Genomic DNA, 21,132 nt, shown 5'->3' on the forward strand with positions numbered 1-21,132 from the left:
AATCAGATCTATGAGTAATGAAAAAGTAAGTGTTAGTTACAGCTTGGCGAATTAAAATTGTAACCTGATGATGGCGCTAGATTGGAGAAGAAGAACGGAAATTGAGAAGTTTCAAATTGGTCGATCCATCAGAATTAAATAAACCTAATCTTATAAATCAATGTCGGTGTAATGCCAAATCTATCTACGCTGTTGGAAACTTGCAAAAAGAAGAAGTAATGGTGGAGAGGAAGAGCACAGAACGCACAGCACCTACTTTATCTCTCCTTTTGTGGTTCAGGGGATCAAATCTCCCCCAAAAAATCTAATTCCAGCAAAGAAGAGTAATCCCGCTCACACGTTTTATCTCTGCAATGATAGATTTATTTTATAAAGTAGACGTTCCATCAATAAGAAGAGCAAAAAATTGTCCGAAGCGTGGCTTCATTTCGCAAAGAAGGATGACAGGAGTAATTTTAATTCAGGGTGGAAAAATCTGAAATACGTTTAACCACATTTCTAGACAGCATGACCTTAAATTTCAGAAATGCTGTGTATTTTTACTTGGATTGGATTACTTGTGCCACTGCTGGTTTCGTTGATGAAGAAAAAAATCTGCTTTCTCTGACTCTGACAGTATAAATATTCTGATTTCATTCATTTTAGACGATTACAGACGGACATTTGCTCCAGCTTTCAGAGAGAGTTAATAAAAGAGTTGCCTTGAACCTGAATATCTGGGAAGGCCTTCTTTATTCACAGAGAAAATTGATCAGGAATCAGATACCCCTTTTTTAATCAAGATGGTTCAGGTGCTGGTTCTGAGCCAGAGTCTACTCTGGAACCAGTTCTTTGCGCTCTGGAATCAGGAAACTTTGTTGGCCTAGAACAAAGAACCGCTTGAGGCTTGGGTCGGGGTTATTGTGACCAAGGATCAACTACAGCTGCTTATGACCGCCATTTTAAAAAATCAGAGCTAGTGTAGCGTGTTCTGACTTATCTACGGGAGATTAACAAAAGATTTTCACTATGGACGCCAAATCGAAACAGCAGTGGTCCGAGGACAAGTCGTGTTTGGATGCCACTGGAGGCATGCAAAGCCAGAAGCAACACCTGTGAAGAGTCGATGCTGTCTGCCATAGTTGTTGCTAGCAATGCTGGGAAATAAGAGACGTTTACACCAGCACCAGACCAGAACCAGCTCTTTCGTTCACTGACTTATAAGCAGCATGATAGTGGCATTGGTATTAAAACATCTTAGGTCCCATCCACTGTAGAGGGAAAGTTCAGGGATCAACAAAGTAATTAAAGTTCATCCCGAGGGGAACATGAATCTCTACTGAGACTCACTCAAAAGCACAAATGTCAACCTCATGGTGGCGCTAGAGGAAAAGTCGGAGGATCACCAAAGTGTTTAGGATTTATCACCTGGGGACCATGAATGGCTGTACCAAATTTCAAGGCAATCCATCCACCAGTTTCAGTGGTGACCACGATTTACTGACAGACTCACATTGCCATCACTGTCACTAGCCCACCCGTAAAGATGGGCTGCAAACTTTTGTTTAGAGGCATAATGTTGTGGAGAAATACCGACCAAAACATTCAGGGGAGGAGAGTCATTCAGCTGTGGACATTAATAATTTTTTGCTGTCTAGCTCTCTACAGTCCGGTACAAAAATACAAGCTTATGCCCTTAGTTTTATGACAAAAAGACACTGACAGGCAATTATAGTAGGCAGGAAAAAGCAAAATTATAGAGCACACAATGTTGACGTTTGGAATGATGCCTCCATGGTTCAGCCCGCAACAAAAAGAGAAGCTGTGTGAGAGGGATGTTGTGCAAGTCCGCTGTCAGTTATCCATCAGTGACATGATTACACCCCTTCCCTCGAGAGAGGCAGACAGAGATAGCGAGGATCTAGCTTTTGTGTTTCAAAAAAAAAAAAAATCCCCCTTCAAGCTAGCTGGCCTGGAACACTTCCTCAGCATGAAGTGATACTGTATCAGAATTCAAATACAGTCATGTGCTTGTCATAGCTAGTAAAGTAGGAGCTGATGGGCGTGTGCGGAGCGAAAGAGCTGACAGCAGCATATAGAGCTCCTGGGCGACGGGGGTCCCTCCGTTTTAAGTAATGACAGATTGAGCTTCTCGTTTCAGATGCTTTATATGGCTAATCAAAATGCAGAGCTCGTTAAATTATTAAAGAAAAGACAAGGACGAGAAGCAGAAATGTCACGCAAGGTTGGCTTTTCTTTGATTTCTCGCTTCTTAGGCAAGCACTGTTCAGTATAAGAATCCAGCACTTTCCTCAAGTATTATTGATCTAGTTGAAGTGGTTCTGTCTGCCCTCCTCACCGCTGAACTGCTTCTGAAGCGAGGGCTATTTGCCATCAAGTCTTTGTGGACTTGCGCCATGGGATCTCCATTCACTGCACAATCCTCATTTTCAGTACTTAATAAGTTTGGGCCTCCGTCTTCTTGTTGATGTAGCAGCTCAAAGACGTGCACACTCACACAAACTGACTCACACACACACACATACACACTAATGGGAGGGCGTAAGGTAGCAAAACAGGGATATAGAGACTAGTGTGGGGAGGTAGCTGATTTCCCTGGTGAGCTTATATCTGAGCTGTCGTCACCTGTCTCTTCTGCGGGATAGAGGCGCCTTAATCAGGAACATGAAAGTGTCTCCTGTGGTGCTGCCTCCTGTCTCTGTCACTCGCCTGTCTATTACTTGATTTACCATCGCCAGAGCATCAGCTAATTTTTTGTGTCCAGTATGAGAGCTCTGAAATCCACATTAAGCCTGGCGTGCCAAAGCTATTTTGGATGAAGACAAAGTGTAGTGCATTGGAATATAGATCTTTGGCTGTAACAGCTTGAAAACAGACTAAACATAGTTTCATCAGCCCGGTGCTTCGTGACTTTAATTTTATAAGAGGTGCTCACAAACGCGATTATGATCTGATGACATGTTTTCAGAAGTCTGACGCATTGCTTCTGTTTGAAGTCTCAGAAACCCCAGCAATGGATTTTCATATGCTTCATATTTGTGATTGGTGCTGACAGAAGTTTTTTACAAAGCACCATTCCTCCCAAAAACCAAAACAAGTCTAATTATGTCTGTTTTTAGATTTTTATACCATTTTTGTTCTTCATCTCTTGCCAATATATTGGTAATGTTACAATAGTTTGTCTTTGAATTACTTTCTCGCAAACAAAAAAGTGTGATCAACCTCGTATGTGAACCCTAAAGCCTTGGACAGACTCATTCCTATATGGTGCTGTTCAAGTTATTCGGCGTATAGTAATCAAGTAGACCACTTCCAGTGTTCAGTTTGTGCTTTTGGATACATGCCCACATTGGAAAATACTTTCAAAACTTTGTTTATTATTTTAACTCAACTTCCTCATGATAACCCGTCTTCTTCCAGCTAGCTACCTGAGGCTGGGTCTGCGTGATGGGAAAAAGAAAGTAATTATCTCTGAATGAAAAACATAGTCCCCTTGAAGCTTTTGACAAACTGCCAAAAATTTGCAAAACGAGATGCAGCAGCGAAACTTAGTGTCCTCAGGCCACTCAGACAATGAGAAACAGTCATTCATGGGGGAAGCGCCTGCGGTCGTAGCTGCCCTCATCCATGCATGCATTGCCTTCTTCAGCGGGCCTTGGTGTGGAAAAAGCTGGGCTGTATTTTGAAACAGTCAATAAAATTAAGCCAACAGCTAAGCCTTCCATTTGATTCATTTATTTTACTTTAATTTGACAGAGACGGATGTGATCACCATAAACCCACTATTCTCAAACTGTGTGTATGAGTACCGCTGGAGGTACACGAGCTCCCTCTTGTGGCATGCAGCCGAATCCAAGAAAAATGTAATACTATCAAAATATTGCGACTTAAACTGTACATTTACAATAAGTTTAGTCCTTCCTATAATGTTTTTGTTTGAGCCTGCTACGTAGTCACGTTCATGCATATTGCGCCACTTACGTTTAGAGGCGGGTAAAACAGATTTCAACAGAACTGAAGTGTCAAAACAAGTTTACAGGGGCGAGAGCAAGGCCAGTTGCTTCTCCGGTTTCACACTTTGAGCTGAGCTAAGCTGGCTAGCTGTTGGCTGTAGCTATTTGCTACAAGCATGGATCCAAAAATTAAAATCTGTATGCAAGATCGGAGGCAGAGCCCTGTTCATTCCTATGAAAGCTGCTCAGTGACGCTTGAAGCCAAAAAAGCTTGACTTCTTGTGTGTAAAACTTCCGAGGTCTCGGTCAAGACTTCCGACGACCAAGCTGCTTAACTTCTGGTTTAGCACCTGGCTGACATGAATGGGAAAACAATTATTTCTGACTTTCCAAATGTTATCGGATCGAGTAGGTCAAATTCTGATTCAAATTCTGAGTCATTTTGTGCAGTTGTGTGGCTGAAAAAAAAGTATCCACCGTTTTACAGCCTCTCCTTCACAAGGTAAGCTTATTGGAAAAAGTATTTTGTCTGCTATAAATGTGGATTTAACAGGGTCAGAAAAAAAGGGAGAGGGGGAGATAAAATGCAACTTTTGGTATTATTTCCTCACAAAACAAACAATTAGAACAATAAAGTACAACAATAAAACAACAGTGTTAACCTGCCTGTTAGCACCTTCTATTCATAAAGACAACTGTTAGAAGTGATAATTTCTCTGTGCAGCGTGTGTGAGTGTGCATGTGTTTGTCAACGTGAAGTCACACTGTTCACCTACTTTTGTTGTGAAGGATTACCTTATCTCAGTAAGCAGCAGGAGCTTTGTCTTCTGTAACTCAACATGTGCGATTAGTTCTCATTGTGTAACAGTGTAATCTGCACAGATAAAGCCTTTCCCTTAATGCAGACTCTTTTAAAGTTCTCAGAGAGGCTGAACACAGCTTTATTTGAATATTCAAAAATGCCTATTTGAATTTGAAATGTAAGGAGTCTATTATACAGGAAGTGCGATAACCTTTTCCAACACTGCAGCACTTGCAGCGTAACCTGAATATAACTGAGTCTCGTTACTGAACAATTGTAAGATTCAGCAGAGGAGGTTGTGCAGCACTGTCTCCTGAGGACGACTCAACGCGAGGAAAACATACGTGGACTTGGTTGCCAACTTGATCCTGAATAACATTAGGATGTTTCCTCGACCATTAGCGTTTACTGGCACCAACACGCCCAGGTGTAGCACTTAATCTAGGTAGTGACAGATTATCTTTGACACCCTAAATAACTCAAAAAAATGAATTGTAGCAGGATATCATCAAATTTGACACAAATGCAAAACATGTCCCCATGCCTTGCACAGAGAGCTCATTAACTGCCTCCCCTTAATAGATTCACAATGTCTCCTTTTTCCGCCCAGCGTGTGCAATCTTTTCTGCCTGGACCAGAAAACCTGCATGTCTGAGCTGAAGCCCGTTCAAGCATGAGAGGCAGTTTCATTAGATTTACATCAGAAAGACAAAAACAAGGGAGTGTGGGATGGCTACATGAGTGTGCTGTGCTCGCACCAGCAATCTGCATTACCATTTCAGGTGGACGGGACTGATGTACGCCCAGTTGCCAAAATCGGGGATGTGAGCAAGTCTCTGTGAAATGCAGACACACATTTACAGTCCAGCAAACGGCCCATTTGCTGCATGCTTCATGCTTTTCATGAATACAGGGATGTCGAAAATGCTCAAATACCTGAAGTTAGGTGGCATTTAAACCCAGCAAAATCACTATTGAGACCGATCAATGCATGAATAAGCTTTTCATCCTTTTAATTCACTCCATAATGCGAGAGGAGCAGATTACAGGTGTGGCAAATCGTAGACAATAAGAGGAGTCAATGCAGGAAATAGTTTTAATTGTGCCATATTTGGCAGTTATCCCTTGCTGAAGAATTCCTGGTAAAACTGTCAGCAGCTGAAATGTGTCGATGTTTGTTTTGTCCTGTGCTGTCACGATTAAATGTCGCCGAGCCTTATTTAAATGCATGGATTGTATCTATGTGGGTGCAGTGCTGTGGTGTCTGTGTTTCTCAAATAGTTGTTATTGGGTGCGTTACACTGCTTTGATGCTCACATAAGCAGCTCCTGTTCCACAGCTTTAAGCACTGATCATAGGCATCATCACAGATATACCTCATATTTCTAAAGCCCTTTTTATTCTCCTGTGTCGATTTTGTTTTTGCTTCCATCAATCTGTCTAATTTTGTACAGATTTCATAGTGAATTATGAAACCTGCTAAATCAAGTTCAGTTCTAAATAAATCACACTATGATGTTATGCATAAAGCAGCCAGTGCCAGATGTTCAATGACTGTATAAAGAGTTTGAAAAGTGAAGCCAATGCTGAGGTGCTTAAACCTGCATTCTGTCTGATGGCCAGAAGGACGCGACTCCACTGGTTTCAAAAAGAAGTCTGATTGCATGTCAGCTTCATTCCCATCTTCTCACTTGATTTATTACCTCAGTTAACAGTTTCCAAATGAATGTATGGTCTCAATCTCTAGTTTCAAGTCTTCTTCAATACGCCATGATGTTCTCTTTGTACATTCTGGTCACATTTAGAGTAAATTAGACGATAAAGAAGGGTATGCTTTCAGGCGTGGCTATTTTGTGATTCTCTCAGATCTAATCAGGATCCTCCCCAGCTCCACCCTCTTGGCTTTTTTGCCGAGCGTTGGACGAGAAGATTGATACCCCACATGCATATATGTCCAATAAATATGTAGCTAAAGCCAGGTGATTGCTAGCTTATCTTAGCACAAAGACTGAAACTGGGGCAACCACCCTTGCTCTAGCCCCTGTAAACTTGTGTTTTTACACTTCAGTTTTGAATAGATTAAATAAACAAGTATAACATGGTAATTGGTCAGCTGGCAGGTGAATTTTGTCAGCTCTGGACAGAGCCAGGATATTTTCAGCCTTTACGCTAGGCGAAGCTAACCAGCTGCCAGCTGTGGCTTCAGATTTAACAGACACAATTTGTATCGATCTTGTCCCCTTTTTCTAAATGTCAAACAGTTTTTTAAAGCGAGACTGGTGGCCACAGGGCAGGACGTTCATATCAGTAACATCAATGGCAGGAAACAACTTAAAATCAGAGCATAGCAGAACTAGAGATGAGTCAGAACATGTCCTGTTTAAAATCATATTACTGTATTGTCTGTTGTTTGTCAACAGCTGGTTGTAGCCGCCTTACTGACAGTTTTTTACTGGTTAGATTCAGCTTAGGACTCAATGTTGCTCCAGAGCTGACAGGTTCATAAAGATGAGTGACAAGTGTTGTGGTGTGAGCTCGTTCAGCTCAGTGTCAGGAGGACGCCAATAACAGCAGACTCTGTTTACTTCAGGCAAACTGTGATATTGTGTATAAAATGGAAATTTATACTCTTATTACAAAATCATGTTCTATTTTTTTGGGATTGTGTGCACTGTTTTTTGGCTCAGTCCACATTGTGGCGCTTGGTCTTCCCTGCTTTTTAAGTTGGACCTGTTCCAGCTACAGTTCCCAGCAGGTGTTAAGCGTTATCAGACGCAGACATGTACGAGACTTCCCCTTCAGCTTTTTCTCAGCAGAAAGAGGCTGACAAAGAAACTCAGGATTTATGAGAAGACGATAAGCATCCGTATAATAATTACAGGACAATTGTTAGTGTGTGTGACCTGTGTGTAGAAATATGGTTGCTGGACTTCACTCGAGCCATCTCTCAGTGTGACAAACATGGGAATCCTTTTGCAAATGATTGACTGAACATTGCAATAAACTCTGAATGAACTGCTTTGTTGAATCCACTTTATTACAGACATTTCCACAACAGTGAATCTTTAGTAGTAAGTAAGGCATTACAGGATTGCATAACAATTTTATGAGCTTGTTTAATCATCTTGAGGTGTAAAAGTCACTTGACAAAAGCAGGTTTAACATTAAACATAGACCAGACATCTGTGTGCCTCTGAACATGCCCGCTCATCCTGACATCACGAGCAACTGTGCAAATATGCCTTCAGGGTCCCTCTTGTTACTCTGCCTCTGATGTAGACAATGGTAACCATAGTAAAAGTATTTACTTTCATTCAAACAGGATTCAAATGAGTATCACGCACGAAGCAAATGAATTAACCGCCCCATCTTTGCACAACTCCGAGGAAACCTTTAAAAGATAAGTTAGAGTGAGAATCAAACTTTTGTTGCGCTGCAGAAATGGCATTACATTTTGCAGCAGTTTGCATGAATATAATCAAACAATTTCAGGCTTGAATGCACACAGCAGCATATTCAAGCATCTTCATTGTTTTGCGCTTTTCCTGTAAATACTCGAACATTGTTTGTCACTGATTCAACAGATAGAGAGTGGTCGGCCACAGCTTTGTTCCCTCACACTTTACTGAACTGCTGATGAGCTGTTGTGGAGTTGAGCTGTCAGATTCCCGCACACCCACTCATGCGTTTACCTTAGCCTGAACTCTGAGAGGTCTGAAATGTGAATCTGAATACCAAAAAACAGAGCAAACACCTCATTTTCAGTCGCCTCTTCTTCCCCTGCGGCCCTCTGGCTCTAAACCCCTCATGGCAGCCCATTGAGACACTTCTGCTTGCACCCTCCTCCCATCCCCCCCTATCTCAAGCACTTTGTCTCCATGGCGATGTTTTGAGTGAAAATTTAGGCCAGGGGCTGTAAAATTAGCAGAACTCTATAGAAACTGCAGTTCTTGGCGTCTGTAGGCGAGCACAAAGTGGTATTGATAAACTCCAGTCAAATATGAACATAAAGGAGGGACTTTGATGCATTCAGAATAATAACGGATTTCAATTTCCCGTCAAAAAAATTCACGCTGTGTTGACGCTGACCAGATTAGCCCCCCCTTGAAAATGTAATTGAAAAATGTGCCTTTGCTTCTGTCTTCTGCAGTCAGCGGTTTGGAGACGGTCGTCGGCCTTTATGGGGAAACACTCGAGATCCCGTGCAACAATGGAGCCATAAAAGCAGAAGACGTCCTGCTCACTAAATGGAAATATGTAAGTCACAGCAGAGGTCAATAGATTCACAATGGTGACATCCGTCTGACACCCACTTATCATGTCTGAACCACGCCCAGTCTGAGTGCAGGGGCCGTGCATTAGACCGTGCATCTGTCCCTCCATATGACACTGTATTAACAGAGAGGGTGTGGTGCAAAACACTGTGCTTTTATTTGAACTGGAAGCCAATGCCATATGTGACAGACATGAAAAAAAACAACCCTCTGTGCTCTGCTCTCCAGGACAAAGTAGACGGACTTGGAGACCTGCTGGTCAAGAAGGCGAACCAGAACGTCTCAATCATCTCCACTGATGAGTACAAGGACCGTGTGAGCTTGGCTGCAAACTTCAGCCTGATGATCTCTGCGGCCCAGCTGAAGGACCAGCGGACTTTCACCTGCATGGTGGTGGCGGGCGCAGATATCAAAGAATTCCCTGTTAATGTGGAAATCTACAGTGAGTACAAGCTGCCATAAGTCTAAAATAGCTCTCTCTTCTGGAGGATAGATTCATCCCAAAATGAAAATTTTAGTCATTATCTACTCACCCACATGTTGATGGAAAGTCAGTGAAGTTTCATCGTTCACAAAGCATTTATGGAGCAACACAGCACAAAATATTTCAAATTCTCCTGTAGACAAAAAAAATCAAACAGAAAAAAAATGTAGAAAATGGGTCCATACAGCTTGTCCAGCACAATCCAAATCTCTGCAAGCCCAGAAGACACTATTTACACCTGTGACGTGCAGTTGAGCTCGTGCCCCTACACGGGAAGCATGCTAACACTTTTAGCTTAGAAGCTACAGTGAACATTTGCCTTTAAAAATGATGAAAATGACATATTTTAAATCAACTTGGGATCTAAGGGTTTCTGAAGACTTGAAATACGCTATATGAGCTGTATGGAGGCATTTATGGGTTTTTTTCAGTTGTTTTTTTCCCCCATCTACTTCAGTTGTTTAAGAAAATGCTACTGTTTTGCTGCGACGCTCCAGAAATGTTTTGTGGACTACAAAACTTTCACCCGACTTTCAATCAGCGTGGGGATGAGTAGATAATGACTTAATTTTCTTTTTTTGGGTGAGCTTCTCCTTTAAGTGCTGGAATGACTGCAAACACCAATCACCTTTAATTACAAACCCATTCATTAACACACTTTTCATGCTTTATAGAAACGCCTGCAAGCCTGGAGATTTCTGACAAAGCGGAGGAACTGGAGATCGGCAAACGCACTAAGGTGGGTTTTTTTAATGATAAACATTGCTTATGCCTACGTTATTTTAGACAGTAAAACATCAAGGGAAATCCGTCACATGAGCTCAGGTATCTCGAGGCATGGCAGAGACCACGTTACTACAGTAATGAGTTCTTTCAAGTGATTCTCATGAATTAGTAACAAGCAGAACCCCCCCTTCTCCGTCCCTACTGCAATTAAAATACCCAAAGGATCTGAGGGGCTTTAGAAATGCTCTGGGCATTTCATGGTCTACTGCGTAGAAAACTGCTCAGTCGTCAAAGTGCCGGAGAGGCACTAAAAATACTAATTCGCTCTGATGTTCGGTCATTTTAAAATGATGCAGATTTATTTTAAATATGTGAAGTGTCGATTTCTTTTTTTCCCCAATATTTTTGTCCTCGAGTGCAGGTTTTTGCTGTTTTTCTCAAGTTTTGATTTTGTTTTGTTCACAGCTAGGAACATGTGTTGCACAAGATGCCAACCCAGCTGCAGAAATCACATGGCTAAAGAACAATGAGCCTCTGGTGGCTGATGGGAAAGGTATGTTTTCTTCATCCTGTTGCATGACTGTAAGCGCTAACAAAACAGCCTCCAGAGTTGCTCTGACATTTATAAATATTACATTCACAAATGTGTTAATTCTCTCTGGCTGGGACCATTACTGTGAATTACTCTTCAGTGATGACTTGTTCTGCACTCACCAGCAGTGTGAATGCAGTGTTTTGGTCATTTTTTAGTTTTCAGGCTGAGTTGTTTGTTTTCTGTCCAGGGATTTCCATCCAGGCCTCAGTGCAGGTGGACCCTGTTACTAAACTTGCGACCACTTCATCCATACTGGAGTACTCAGCCGAGAAGGAGGACACGGACGCCAAGTTCACCTGCATCACTCAGCACAAGGGACTGGCCTCCTCTCCAGTGAGCTTCAACATCACCTGTGAGTCACCGTGCACCTGCAAACAACTTTCACTGGACACACTTTCTAAACAGCACTTACCGCTGTCTGCAGACAAGCTGCTGTCAGAGTAACATCAGCAGAAAATGGCACTAAAATGCTGGTCTTTTTTCACCATCACCACAGACTATGAAAAGTTAATATTCTGTCCTACATTTGTCTCACCAAAGAAAGTCCTTTTTTATGTTAGCAGGTTGTTTCAAACATCTTCTCGCAGACTTTCTATAATATTAAATGTAAAGTTTTCAAAGGAATAGTACCAAATTTTGAGGAGTGCACTTATTTCCTTGCCAAGTTATGAGAAGACTGATACCACTCTCATGTCCCTATGTGAAATATGAAGCTACAGTCAACAGGTTAGCTCAGCTTAGTTTAGCATAAACACTAGAGATAGCTAGCCGGCCAAGAAATAACATTTTGTGACGTTTCTGTTGCTGAGATTTAGACATATTTAAACGGAGGGATGCACCAATTGTGAAAGGAAACAAAGAAGTCACATTTAGCCCTCCGTCATACGATTTTATGAAGCAACCTTTAATATAACACATATATATAAAAGACACTTTACTTTCGAAAAACGCAGCAAAATTGCCCTCTTGGAAGCCCCTGTGGTAGATAAAACATGACAAAGTGCCCTCTCGGGTACTTTTCCAGTTCACTGTATGTATGTCACGACTTTCTGCGAGCTGGTGGCAGGAAAAAAAAAACAGACGGTCTTGCAGTATTAAAGGGAGAAGGTTCTGTCTGAAAAACAACAAGACTGCAGCAGTCTGGCACTTCTGGACATGCTGTGTTACACCAGCTTGATCTGTTGAAGAGTATTCTTCTTGATTCTGTGCTTTTGTCCCCAGTAAGCATTGTTATTTTCTCATTTAAAACACGGTTAAAAAGTATTGACAGAAGTGAAAGAGTGCTGCTGTTTCTAATATTGAGCCTCAATTATTAAAGTGGGTGTGTTTCTATTGGCGGTAATGTAATGCTGCAAAATCTTGTTTGATATGACACGGATATAAAAATCCAGTCAAAGGTAATTCTAAGTCTAATTGAAGTCAAGTAGTTTCCAAAATCAAACGCAGGGTCTCGCTGGGCTTGTCAAGACTACATTAGCCGCAGCTCCTGAACCACAAGCTTTCAACGAAGACCAAGACAAACTCTTTCAAAACCTCAGCTGAAGCCAGTGGAGACTGACTGCCGCCTGTGTTACTTTTCAGAATATATTAACACTTCTTTTTGCTTCCACTCTGGAAAGACAACAGTTGAGACACCTTTAATGGTGACAGAAATATTGGGTGTGGATCTTGAGACTCTGCACTGGGATTTATACCAAACGCAGCATGAAATATTGAAGTTACCTGCTCAACAGGGCCTTTAAAGTAGAACTTATCAGTGCGGGAACAGAAGAAATGTGAAAAGTTTGTCTCAGATGGAGCAGAAACATTGAACCTTAAAAGGATTGTTTGGTCGAGTGCCTGAGAATATGACTGCAATTCAACCAGCTCCTCAGCTGCATTTTGAAGTTGGTCATAACCAGTACTGAGGCACAAAGTTACAGCTCTCTGCAGAGTACTGCCACGGTCTGTCTCTGCAGTGCCTGCAGTGAGCTGTTGGGGGCACACGCTCCACTTAATACACCTTAATACACATCCACATCTCTGACTTTCTACCTCTTATTTTCTGCAAAGACTCCACAGAGAACATCGTCCTTCAGGTCATCGCTCAGGACCCTCTAGTAGAGGGAGACAACGTGACTCTGAAGTGTGAGGCCGATGGTAACCCAGCTCCTACCAGCTTCAACTTCCACCTTAAGGTACATATACTCATTAATATCTCATCAAATTCTCATACGTCCCTTTCATCCATGCAACTTTGGATCTGAAAATGTATTATGTTCTTCTCCTGTTTATGGAGAAGTATACCTTTAAGTATACCTGTTTAACTCCTGTTTCCAGTTGTAAAACAAATATATGTCACACTAGGGAATAAAGCATTGTAAACTGACCGACTGCCATCGTTTGATTGTATTTGAAGGGAGAGGTGATGAAAGTGGAAAACTCAGACACTTACACCATCACGAATGTCTCTCGTGACGACTCTGGTGAATACAAATGCTCTCTCGTTGACAACCCAACAATGGAGGCGTCGAAGGAAATCGCAGTCAAATGTAAGAGACCAAAACATGTTGTATTTCTTGAAAAATAGACATTTCTGCAATTTTGCCACATACCAGCGTCATTGTAATCGTATTTATTATTAAAATGTTTGCTGGAGAAAAGAAAGTTAATGTTTTTCTTTGCCAGCCTACCTGTCTTGCCATGCTTTGTTGAGAAAAGTGTTGTCAAGTGTCAACCCACGCTGCCTCTAATAAGCTGCTTTTGCAGGGCTGTGAGCCAAGTGCAGGGTTGTATGGTTAACAACAGGAATGTTTCGACCCTTGTCAGCCCTCTGAACCATCTTTTTTACCATCCTCACATCCTCGCTTTTTAGACCTAGACATCAATTTAAGCCCCTCTGGAACTATCATCAAGAAAGCCGGTGAGACCTTGGATCTAACTCTCCAGATTGATGCTTCTGAAGACTCAAAGGTCTCCTGGACAAAGGTAAAAGCAATCTTTTAAACAACAAAGGCGAAATCAATGATGACAAGTGAGTGCTTGTTGTTCTCAGTGCTGATACTCTTTTCAATCAAATCAGGATAATGTAAAACTGGACAAAGAGCCCAAGTTTACGAAGGTGACGTTCTCCGAGTCCGGCCGCTATGACTGCGAGGTGACGATGGGGCTCCTCAGCCGAAAAGCTTCTTTCGAGCTGGTTGTTGAAGGTAAGGGCGTAAAAAAGGAAACTCAGAAAGGTTTGGAAATGCTTTCTTGCTGAGAGTTAGAAGAAAGATTTCGATCTTATATTTAGCGAAAATGTATACCACTCTCATGTTTGCACAGCACCCACCAGCTGATTAGCTCAGCTCAGCCTAGAGACTTGAAACAGGCAGATGCAGCTAGAAACTTAAATAAAAAATCCCCCTGAAGCTCACCAATTAACATGTTTTATTTTGTTTGTTTAATTCATATAAAAAAAGATTAAACAATCAATCATTAAACCTATTAATTAGTGTACTGTAGAAGTGCTGTTTGGCAGATTTTGTTACCTTTAGGCTAGCTGTTTGCTCCTGTTTCCTATCTTTATGATAAGCTAAGGTACATTGCTGCTTGCTGTAGCTCTATAATTCCTGTACAGACGTAACAGTGGTATGTGTTTTCGCCTCTAAGCAAGAGAGCAATAAGGGTATTTCCCAGAATGTCAAACTATAAATCCTTCATGAATGAAATGCAGCCACGACAAACCCATCTTCTCATTCAGATGTATCTGAAGAGTTACGTCCTGTTGCAGGTGCTCCAGTTATCAGTAAGCTGATCAAACAGCGCGGCGAAGACGGCAAGCATAAAGTCCTGATTTGTGAGGCTGAAGGTTCCCCGAAGCCAGCTGTTTCCTGGAGCATCAACGGCACCTCGGTATGCTCACTCACACTCCTACATTAGTAATCATGATTACAGAAATTTCTTTCATCGATAATTGTTGCAAGCTCTCAAGGTCAAAGAGTATCTATGGATTTTTTTTTTTACATTAATTCATCTGGGGTCTTTTTCTTCCATGTGCACTCAGCGCAGATAATTGTGCACATTCCTCCAAGCTTGAAGAAACCCAAGAGGGAAATGAGCTGTATTAACAGTAACAAGTACAGTAGCACTGCAATTGTAAATGCAGTCGTTCCTCAGCTCATTGTCACATAGGAACTAATTGAAAAAAGGATAGAAGGAAGGATAAATGCTCAAATGTTGGGTTGTGATACTAGTGTGATACTACTTGTGATACTACTAGACACCGTTAACAAAATTGAATTTGGTGTAAGGCTCAACGCCCTCCGCCCAGTGTATATCCTAGTTTTTTTTAATGGATACACCTTTCAGTAACTTCCTTGAAATAAAAAATAACTTGGAAACATGTCTCATGAAGCAGTAGGTTAAACAAACACACCATTGAGGAGGATGGTGTGTAGGCGAGTTGTGAATTTAATAGGGTACCCTGTGGTAATTAAATGCGAATGCATGTTAGCTATACACTGCCACTGTGCCCCATTTTTGCAAAGGGGCATTTTCTACAAGCACAGTTTGAAGTTACAAACCTCAAGACTTCAGTTCTGGTGTGGTTTAATTTACAGGCAAACACCTCTTGAGCTGCTACTTTGTCAGAAAAACAACTGCAGAGCAACTGGTGTATCTGTTTACAGCAGAACCAAGCAAACTCCAGCTATATTTCAATCATGCTTTTTATTGTTTGTATCACAAAAATCTATACAGCCACTGGTAAAGTATTCACAAATAAAAGAGGAAAAGAAAGATAAACAGGAAAGATACTGTATATAAACTGTGTGTTTACCTGTGTGAAATAAAGGAGTACTCGAGTAGTATTTGAGTAATTCACAGTAAAGCTGGATTACATGCTGCATGATTTCCCTGCAGATTCATTTTGTGTCGGCAGGAAGTTTGAATCCAGCATAGGAATGGCGGACCCCGCCACTAACAATGAAAATTACGTAATAGAGTGGTAATTAAAGGTGCAGTATGTGAGAATTGGACACCCGTCGATTTAAACAAGTAGGGCCAGCATATCACTTAAAGTAGCCGCTAACTGTAGCAGACGTTAGCTGGTAAGCTCAGCTCAGCTCACCGGGGGATTGTTGGTGTTTTTACTATTGGATATCACCTCTTTAGGAGCAATGACGCTAGAAGCAAGCTAGTTTGCATGCTAACTTCCAGAGATACTCATGTAACAAAATACAAAGACATTTTTTTTTTAACATTCTGTTGATAATTGTAGTTCATTTTTGAATGTTTTAAACCAAAATCTTACATATTGCACCTTAAATTACTATAAATACATTGAAGGGCTAAAATGCTGATCGATGTTTTCATGCAGATCTCAAGGATTATAACTTTAAAGCTATAATCTGTTTTCACTTGTTGATACTTCCGACAGCAGTAATGACAGAACTGCTGTGGAAGGTTGTCTTGTTCCTCTTGCTTGACTCAGCCTATGGAAAATGTGCCAGCAGGTGAAGGTTGACAGAACTTAACAGACACAACAGAATCTATCATCAGTGCCATCAGTGACAGTTGCAACCCAACAAGATGGATATCAGCCTTAGCAAATAGCCACACCTCACATCCTGACCACCAACAAACACACCGAAAGACACAAATCACTCTGAATGCTTTAAATGTTTCTGTCATTTCCCCCCTTTAAAGCAGTCATTCTTTAGCTGATTAATCAATACTATTTGTCGTAGACATTCATCTTCTGCCAGAGCTCTTCCTATGTAAGATGGCAGCAGCTAGTTTGTCCTTCAGTAACGACTGCAGTGGCGTCCTTAGGCAACAGCATCTGTATGTTGTCGACAAAGTAGACAAGAGCAGGTGAATGGAAATCTACACTTTACATTCCAGGCACTATAATCAGCTCTTTAAACAGCGAAGACAAACCGCTGAGACGCTCATATTGTTTAAATATCATGCCGCTGTTTTCTTCTAAACAAACCAATGCATAACAGAGATATGCAGGTGTGACTAAACGGAGGCTGTCTGTTTATTAAACCAAACAATCCACGGTCTGCCTGTGTCCTGATCCTGAGACAGTTCATGCCTTGCTTTTGCCACTCACCATGCTCTGCAGAGTGACTGAATACTCCCAGTTATGTGCATAGCAGTTTGCACTGTTGGTATTTTCCCCAGCTGTCACACTTTTGAACTTATCTAGTCCAAACATTTCTAGGTGGCTGAGTAAATTTCTCCAGGCTCAAACACAGTATTTTACACCCGACTGTCACACAAACAACTGTTTTAAATGGACCTTTTTTTTCTCTTTTGTTTCTGTGGCGTACCTGCGTGCACACTGATAGCAGAACCCAGTCAGTGAAGCAGTTTGAATTACGTATGAACCTGAGGGTGTGTGTGGGATGGTTGCAGTTCTTTTCAGCCTTTTCAGTCAGTGTCTAACCTCCAAAATAACCCAAAAACCTGAACCTGTGTGCAATAATTAATCAGCTACAAAGGTGCACAGAACTCTTTCACCGGAGTACAATGCATTTTTGAGATAACACGCGTTTCTACATTTCAGTCAAAGTTTATTTTTTCTCCTCTCATTCCATCTTTTAAAGCCTATTCAGGGGGAATAATGTGAGGGCTTGAATACGGGCTCGGTAATGGGTATTTACAAAACTGCCACATCCTCTTGTATGTGTAGAGGATGTGAAAAGGGTGTTGGCAGTTAGTCTTTGTGTCTGAGGTTCTCCTCGGAGACTCAAGTGTCTATATCCCACAGGCACACGCAGTGTCTTTGTCATGGAAAGGCTGAGTCACAATTCAATCCAACATCCCCCCCTAGTGGCACAAAATCTGCACTTCTCACAGGCCGTGGCAGATTTATAAATCCAGCAGTGTCAGATATGTACATGCTAACATTTGTGGGTGTTTTTTCTCTCATTGTTCAGCTCGATGAGAGTCCCTTCATCAACGGAAAGATAACACACAAGATCACAGTCGTGCCTACCGCAAATCTGACTGTCTCTTGTATGGTGTCCAATGAGTTTGGCGCGGACACTAAAGCTATAAATGTGTCATCCTGTAAGTACAAAGTGGTAGCACAGACCTCTCGTTTCCCTCCGCTTCCTAAAGTCTAACACAGTAACCTGCCTCTGTGGATGTTTTCTTGCTCTGATTGCTAACACTTTCTGTCTGCATGTTAACTTTATATCATGTTGAGATGTTTAAGTACAACTACAGTAATTTAGCAGGTAAAATCACCTAATGTAGGATGTTTTTATTCTTTGTGTTGACAAAAACTCTAATTTTTCTGTATGCACACAATCCTTTCTGACATATATTTTGTTTTCAATCAATCAGTTTACTTTAAAGGGACAGTTCACTCCAAAAACGAAAGTGCATCTTTTCCTCTTAGCCGTAGTGCTCTCTATCTTTCTTGATTGTTTTTGTGTGATCTGCCAAGTTTTTCCTTCTCCTTCATTTAATGGAACTAGATGCACTGAAAAGACTCAACATCAATGTCTCTTCCCAGAAATCATGACCCGTTTACTGCAAGATAATCCACAGACTTTGTTGTGAGCAGTTTCATGTCGGAACTTTTTACCAAACTACAGACACCAAACATATCACTGCGCGGAAGAAGGCGTTCATCTACTCATCTACATACTGCTTATCTCTAAACATCTCCAAAACTAGGGGTCGACCGATCTGGCTTTTTCAGGGACGATACCGATTTTGAGAAATCAAGGAGAGTGATATTTGGGATTGCTGCATCAGAGCCAAAGTAGCTTCTTTTTAAATTAATTTATTTTATCGGCGATATGACAAAAAAAAAAAAAAAAGAAACCAGTAATCCGGAAAATGCTGAATATCGGCCACCATATGCAGCCAGGCCAATAATCTGCCTTCCCTGTCTAAAACCTGGCAAGTCACAACTAAATAATCTAAATCAGGGCGAAATTTGGCTCGCAGTAAGACTAGATGTGGCCCGCCAGATGTTTCTCATGTAAAAACTTATTTAAAAAATAGTAAAAAACAAACAGATAAAAATGTTCTTTGAATATATAAGATTCCTAATTATTAATTGTTTTTACTGATCTGATGACAAGAGGCAGAATAACACAGAATAGCACGTGCAGGAAGTCAATCAATTAAGGAGGCTCGGGATCCCTGTAGGCCACCATTTTTCACCTTAACAATACATTAGGTGTTTGCTTTTGGCTCGTAGCCTACCAGTACGTTTCAGGGGAAAAGTTTGGGCACCCCAGATCTAGATGGATAAATGGCATCACAGGTTGGAGGAAAAGTGTTGTGTTTTCTTCCTTTATTTTGGGGAGAACTGTCCCTTTAATCTTAAAAGGAAAAACTGATGAGATCAGTGACATTAACAGATACATGGTGTATAAATTAGAAGCAAAACTAAATTCTGCTTTTGAGGTTTTAACAGATTTCTGTTCTGTTGGTGGTGGTTTGCCTCTTGGTGATCAAACCTTTTAAAATGTAATTGACTTGCATGCACTTGACACTTTGTCCACACTGTTGTCTGCAGTGTTAAAATCATTCTTTGCGCTCTGTTGCTTACTCATTCCTGCGTGTTTGAGACGGCATTTCACCTCTTCTTTTCCCTCCTCGCTCAGTGTGTGTATGTTGGGATGCTGGACTTAATCTGTTCCCTCTTTGGACTACTTTGCATGCAGAAGTAGACTAGAAGTAGAGTAGTAACTTTTCAAACTTGTTTTATTTTCTCCTTTTGGTTGGACGTTAATTTTATTTTATATCTGATTTCAGTATTTGAGGATGTGAGAGTGGATAAACAAGGTAAGTTGTAGCAGTCTTCTTGCTTGTAAGAAACTGTGGGAGGGGTGGGGGTGAGTAAAGACTATGGGGGAATCAAATGTTGTTTACTGAAGGACGGCTTCTTGATCAAATATTTACCTTTATATCATCACCTTGTCTTGGACTCTACAACTAGAACTGGAAAATCAATGTTTGGACAGTGTGTTCACATGAATAAAATACAGATGTGAAGAAATAAGAGGAATGGAGCTACCAGCATCCTGACAAAATGTCAACATTGTCCATGATCCCATTGGCTGATGAAATGAGTCATAAAATGAGAATATCTGTCATTAACATTTAAGTCAATGAGTCATAACCATGTACAGTGCGGATGTGTCCACTCATCAATGCCTTTATTGCACATAATGGCTTCTCCCCCTCCCTTTATTTGTATGCATTCAGCCTGGACTCATATTGCAGTGTGTCTCCTGCGTCTCTCATGTTCCTGTTTGCGTCTTTGTTACAGACACATTAGAGGACGGTGACCAAACCAAGTTGGTGGTCGGAGTTGTAGTCGGTCTCCTCGTCGCCACCGCGGTTATAGGCCTGGCATACTTTGTCTACATGAAGAAATCCAAGTAAGAAATCAACAATGACGAGGTTGCAAATGTTGCTCAGTCTTAATTTTGGCAGCTATTTTAGATCTAGTCTTGCTATGCTTATTAGTTTTAGTCAAATTTTAGTCATTTTGTCCTTCATAGTTTTAGTCTAGTTTTGGTCAACATACAGACATACTTTTTTGTCAAAGTTGTTGTTTTGCAGGGGTTTACATGTCAGGAAGTAACTGCTCCTGACAAGAAGTCCACCACAACCCCCCCATTAAACCAAAACAAACAACATATAACAGCTTTAGAGGGGCTGATAGGCAGATGCTTTCAGTGTTTATGCTAAGCTAAGCTAATTGGCTCTTGGCTCCAGCTTCAAGTTTGACAGTTGGATATGAGAGTGGTATTGATCCTCTCATCTAACTTTTGGCTCCTCTTTAACTGAATTAACAGAAAATCAGAAAATCAATTCTCCTTAGTGAATGTGCGGCTTTTAGGGCCAATTGGGGTCTTTGGCACCGGGGGAGCGGCCTGATTGTGGTTGGTGATCATCCTTACATTTGCCGAATTAAGGGAATTTGCTCTTGATTGATCATGAACACACAACTGGCTAATAGATGAACAAAGCGGCAGTACAGGGATTAATGCAACTTCCATTTAAGTGGAAATTGTGTATTACATATTATCAGATATTAGATATACAGTTTGTTTTTATATAAATAACAGTAAAAGGAAGGATTGTCAGCATGTCAGGTAACAATGTTTTATTCTAAACAGGCAAGGAAGCTGGAAGACTGGTGAAAAGGAGAGCGGCTCCTCTGAGGAGGAGAAAAAGCTGGAGGAGAAAGTGGAGGAGAACAGCCAAAAAGCTGAGGTGTAAAGAAACAGCAACCATCCTTTGGGAATGTGGAAGGTAGAAACAAAAAACCACCTTATGCCTAAATAAAGATT

General features: G+C 41.2%; 1 protein-coding gene across 1 annotated transcript in view; it reads left to right on the forward strand.

The window, feature by feature from the left end:
* Nucleotides 1-21,132, forward strand: part of LOC141014652 (CD166 antigen homolog A-like) — a 43,373-nt gene that overhangs the window by 20,629 nt on the left and 1,612 nt on the right. Inside the window, exons 2-15 of the mRNA XM_073488536.1 lie at nt 8,906-9,012; nt 9,258-9,471; nt 10,188-10,252; nt 10,705-10,792; nt 11,022-11,186; nt 12,887-13,011; nt 13,233-13,365; nt 13,689-13,801; nt 13,896-14,022; nt 14,589-14,710; nt 17,746-17,878; nt 19,586-19,615; nt 20,103-20,214; nt 20,959-21,094. Coding sequence (XP_073344637.1) covers nt 8,906-9,012; nt 9,258-9,471; nt 10,188-10,252; nt 10,705-10,792; nt 11,022-11,186; nt 12,887-13,011; nt 13,233-13,365; nt 13,689-13,801; nt 13,896-14,022; nt 14,589-14,710; nt 17,746-17,878; nt 19,586-19,615; nt 20,103-20,214; nt 20,959-21,061 — 1,637 coding nt within the window. The 3' untranslated portion in view covers nt 21,062-21,094. The remainder of the gene's footprint in view (nt 1-8,905; nt 9,013-9,257; nt 9,472-10,187; nt 10,253-10,704; nt 10,793-11,021; nt 11,187-12,886; nt 13,012-13,232; nt 13,366-13,688; nt 13,802-13,895; nt 14,023-14,588; nt 14,711-17,745; nt 17,879-19,585; nt 19,616-20,102; nt 20,215-20,958; nt 21,095-21,132) is intronic.

Source organism: Pagrus major, chromosome 2 (genome assembly GCF_040436345.1).
Source record: "Pagrus major chromosome 2, Pma_NU_1.0".
In the NCBI taxonomy this organism is placed as follows: domain Eukaryota; kingdom Metazoa; phylum Chordata; class Actinopteri; order Spariformes; family Sparidae; genus Pagrus; species Pagrus major.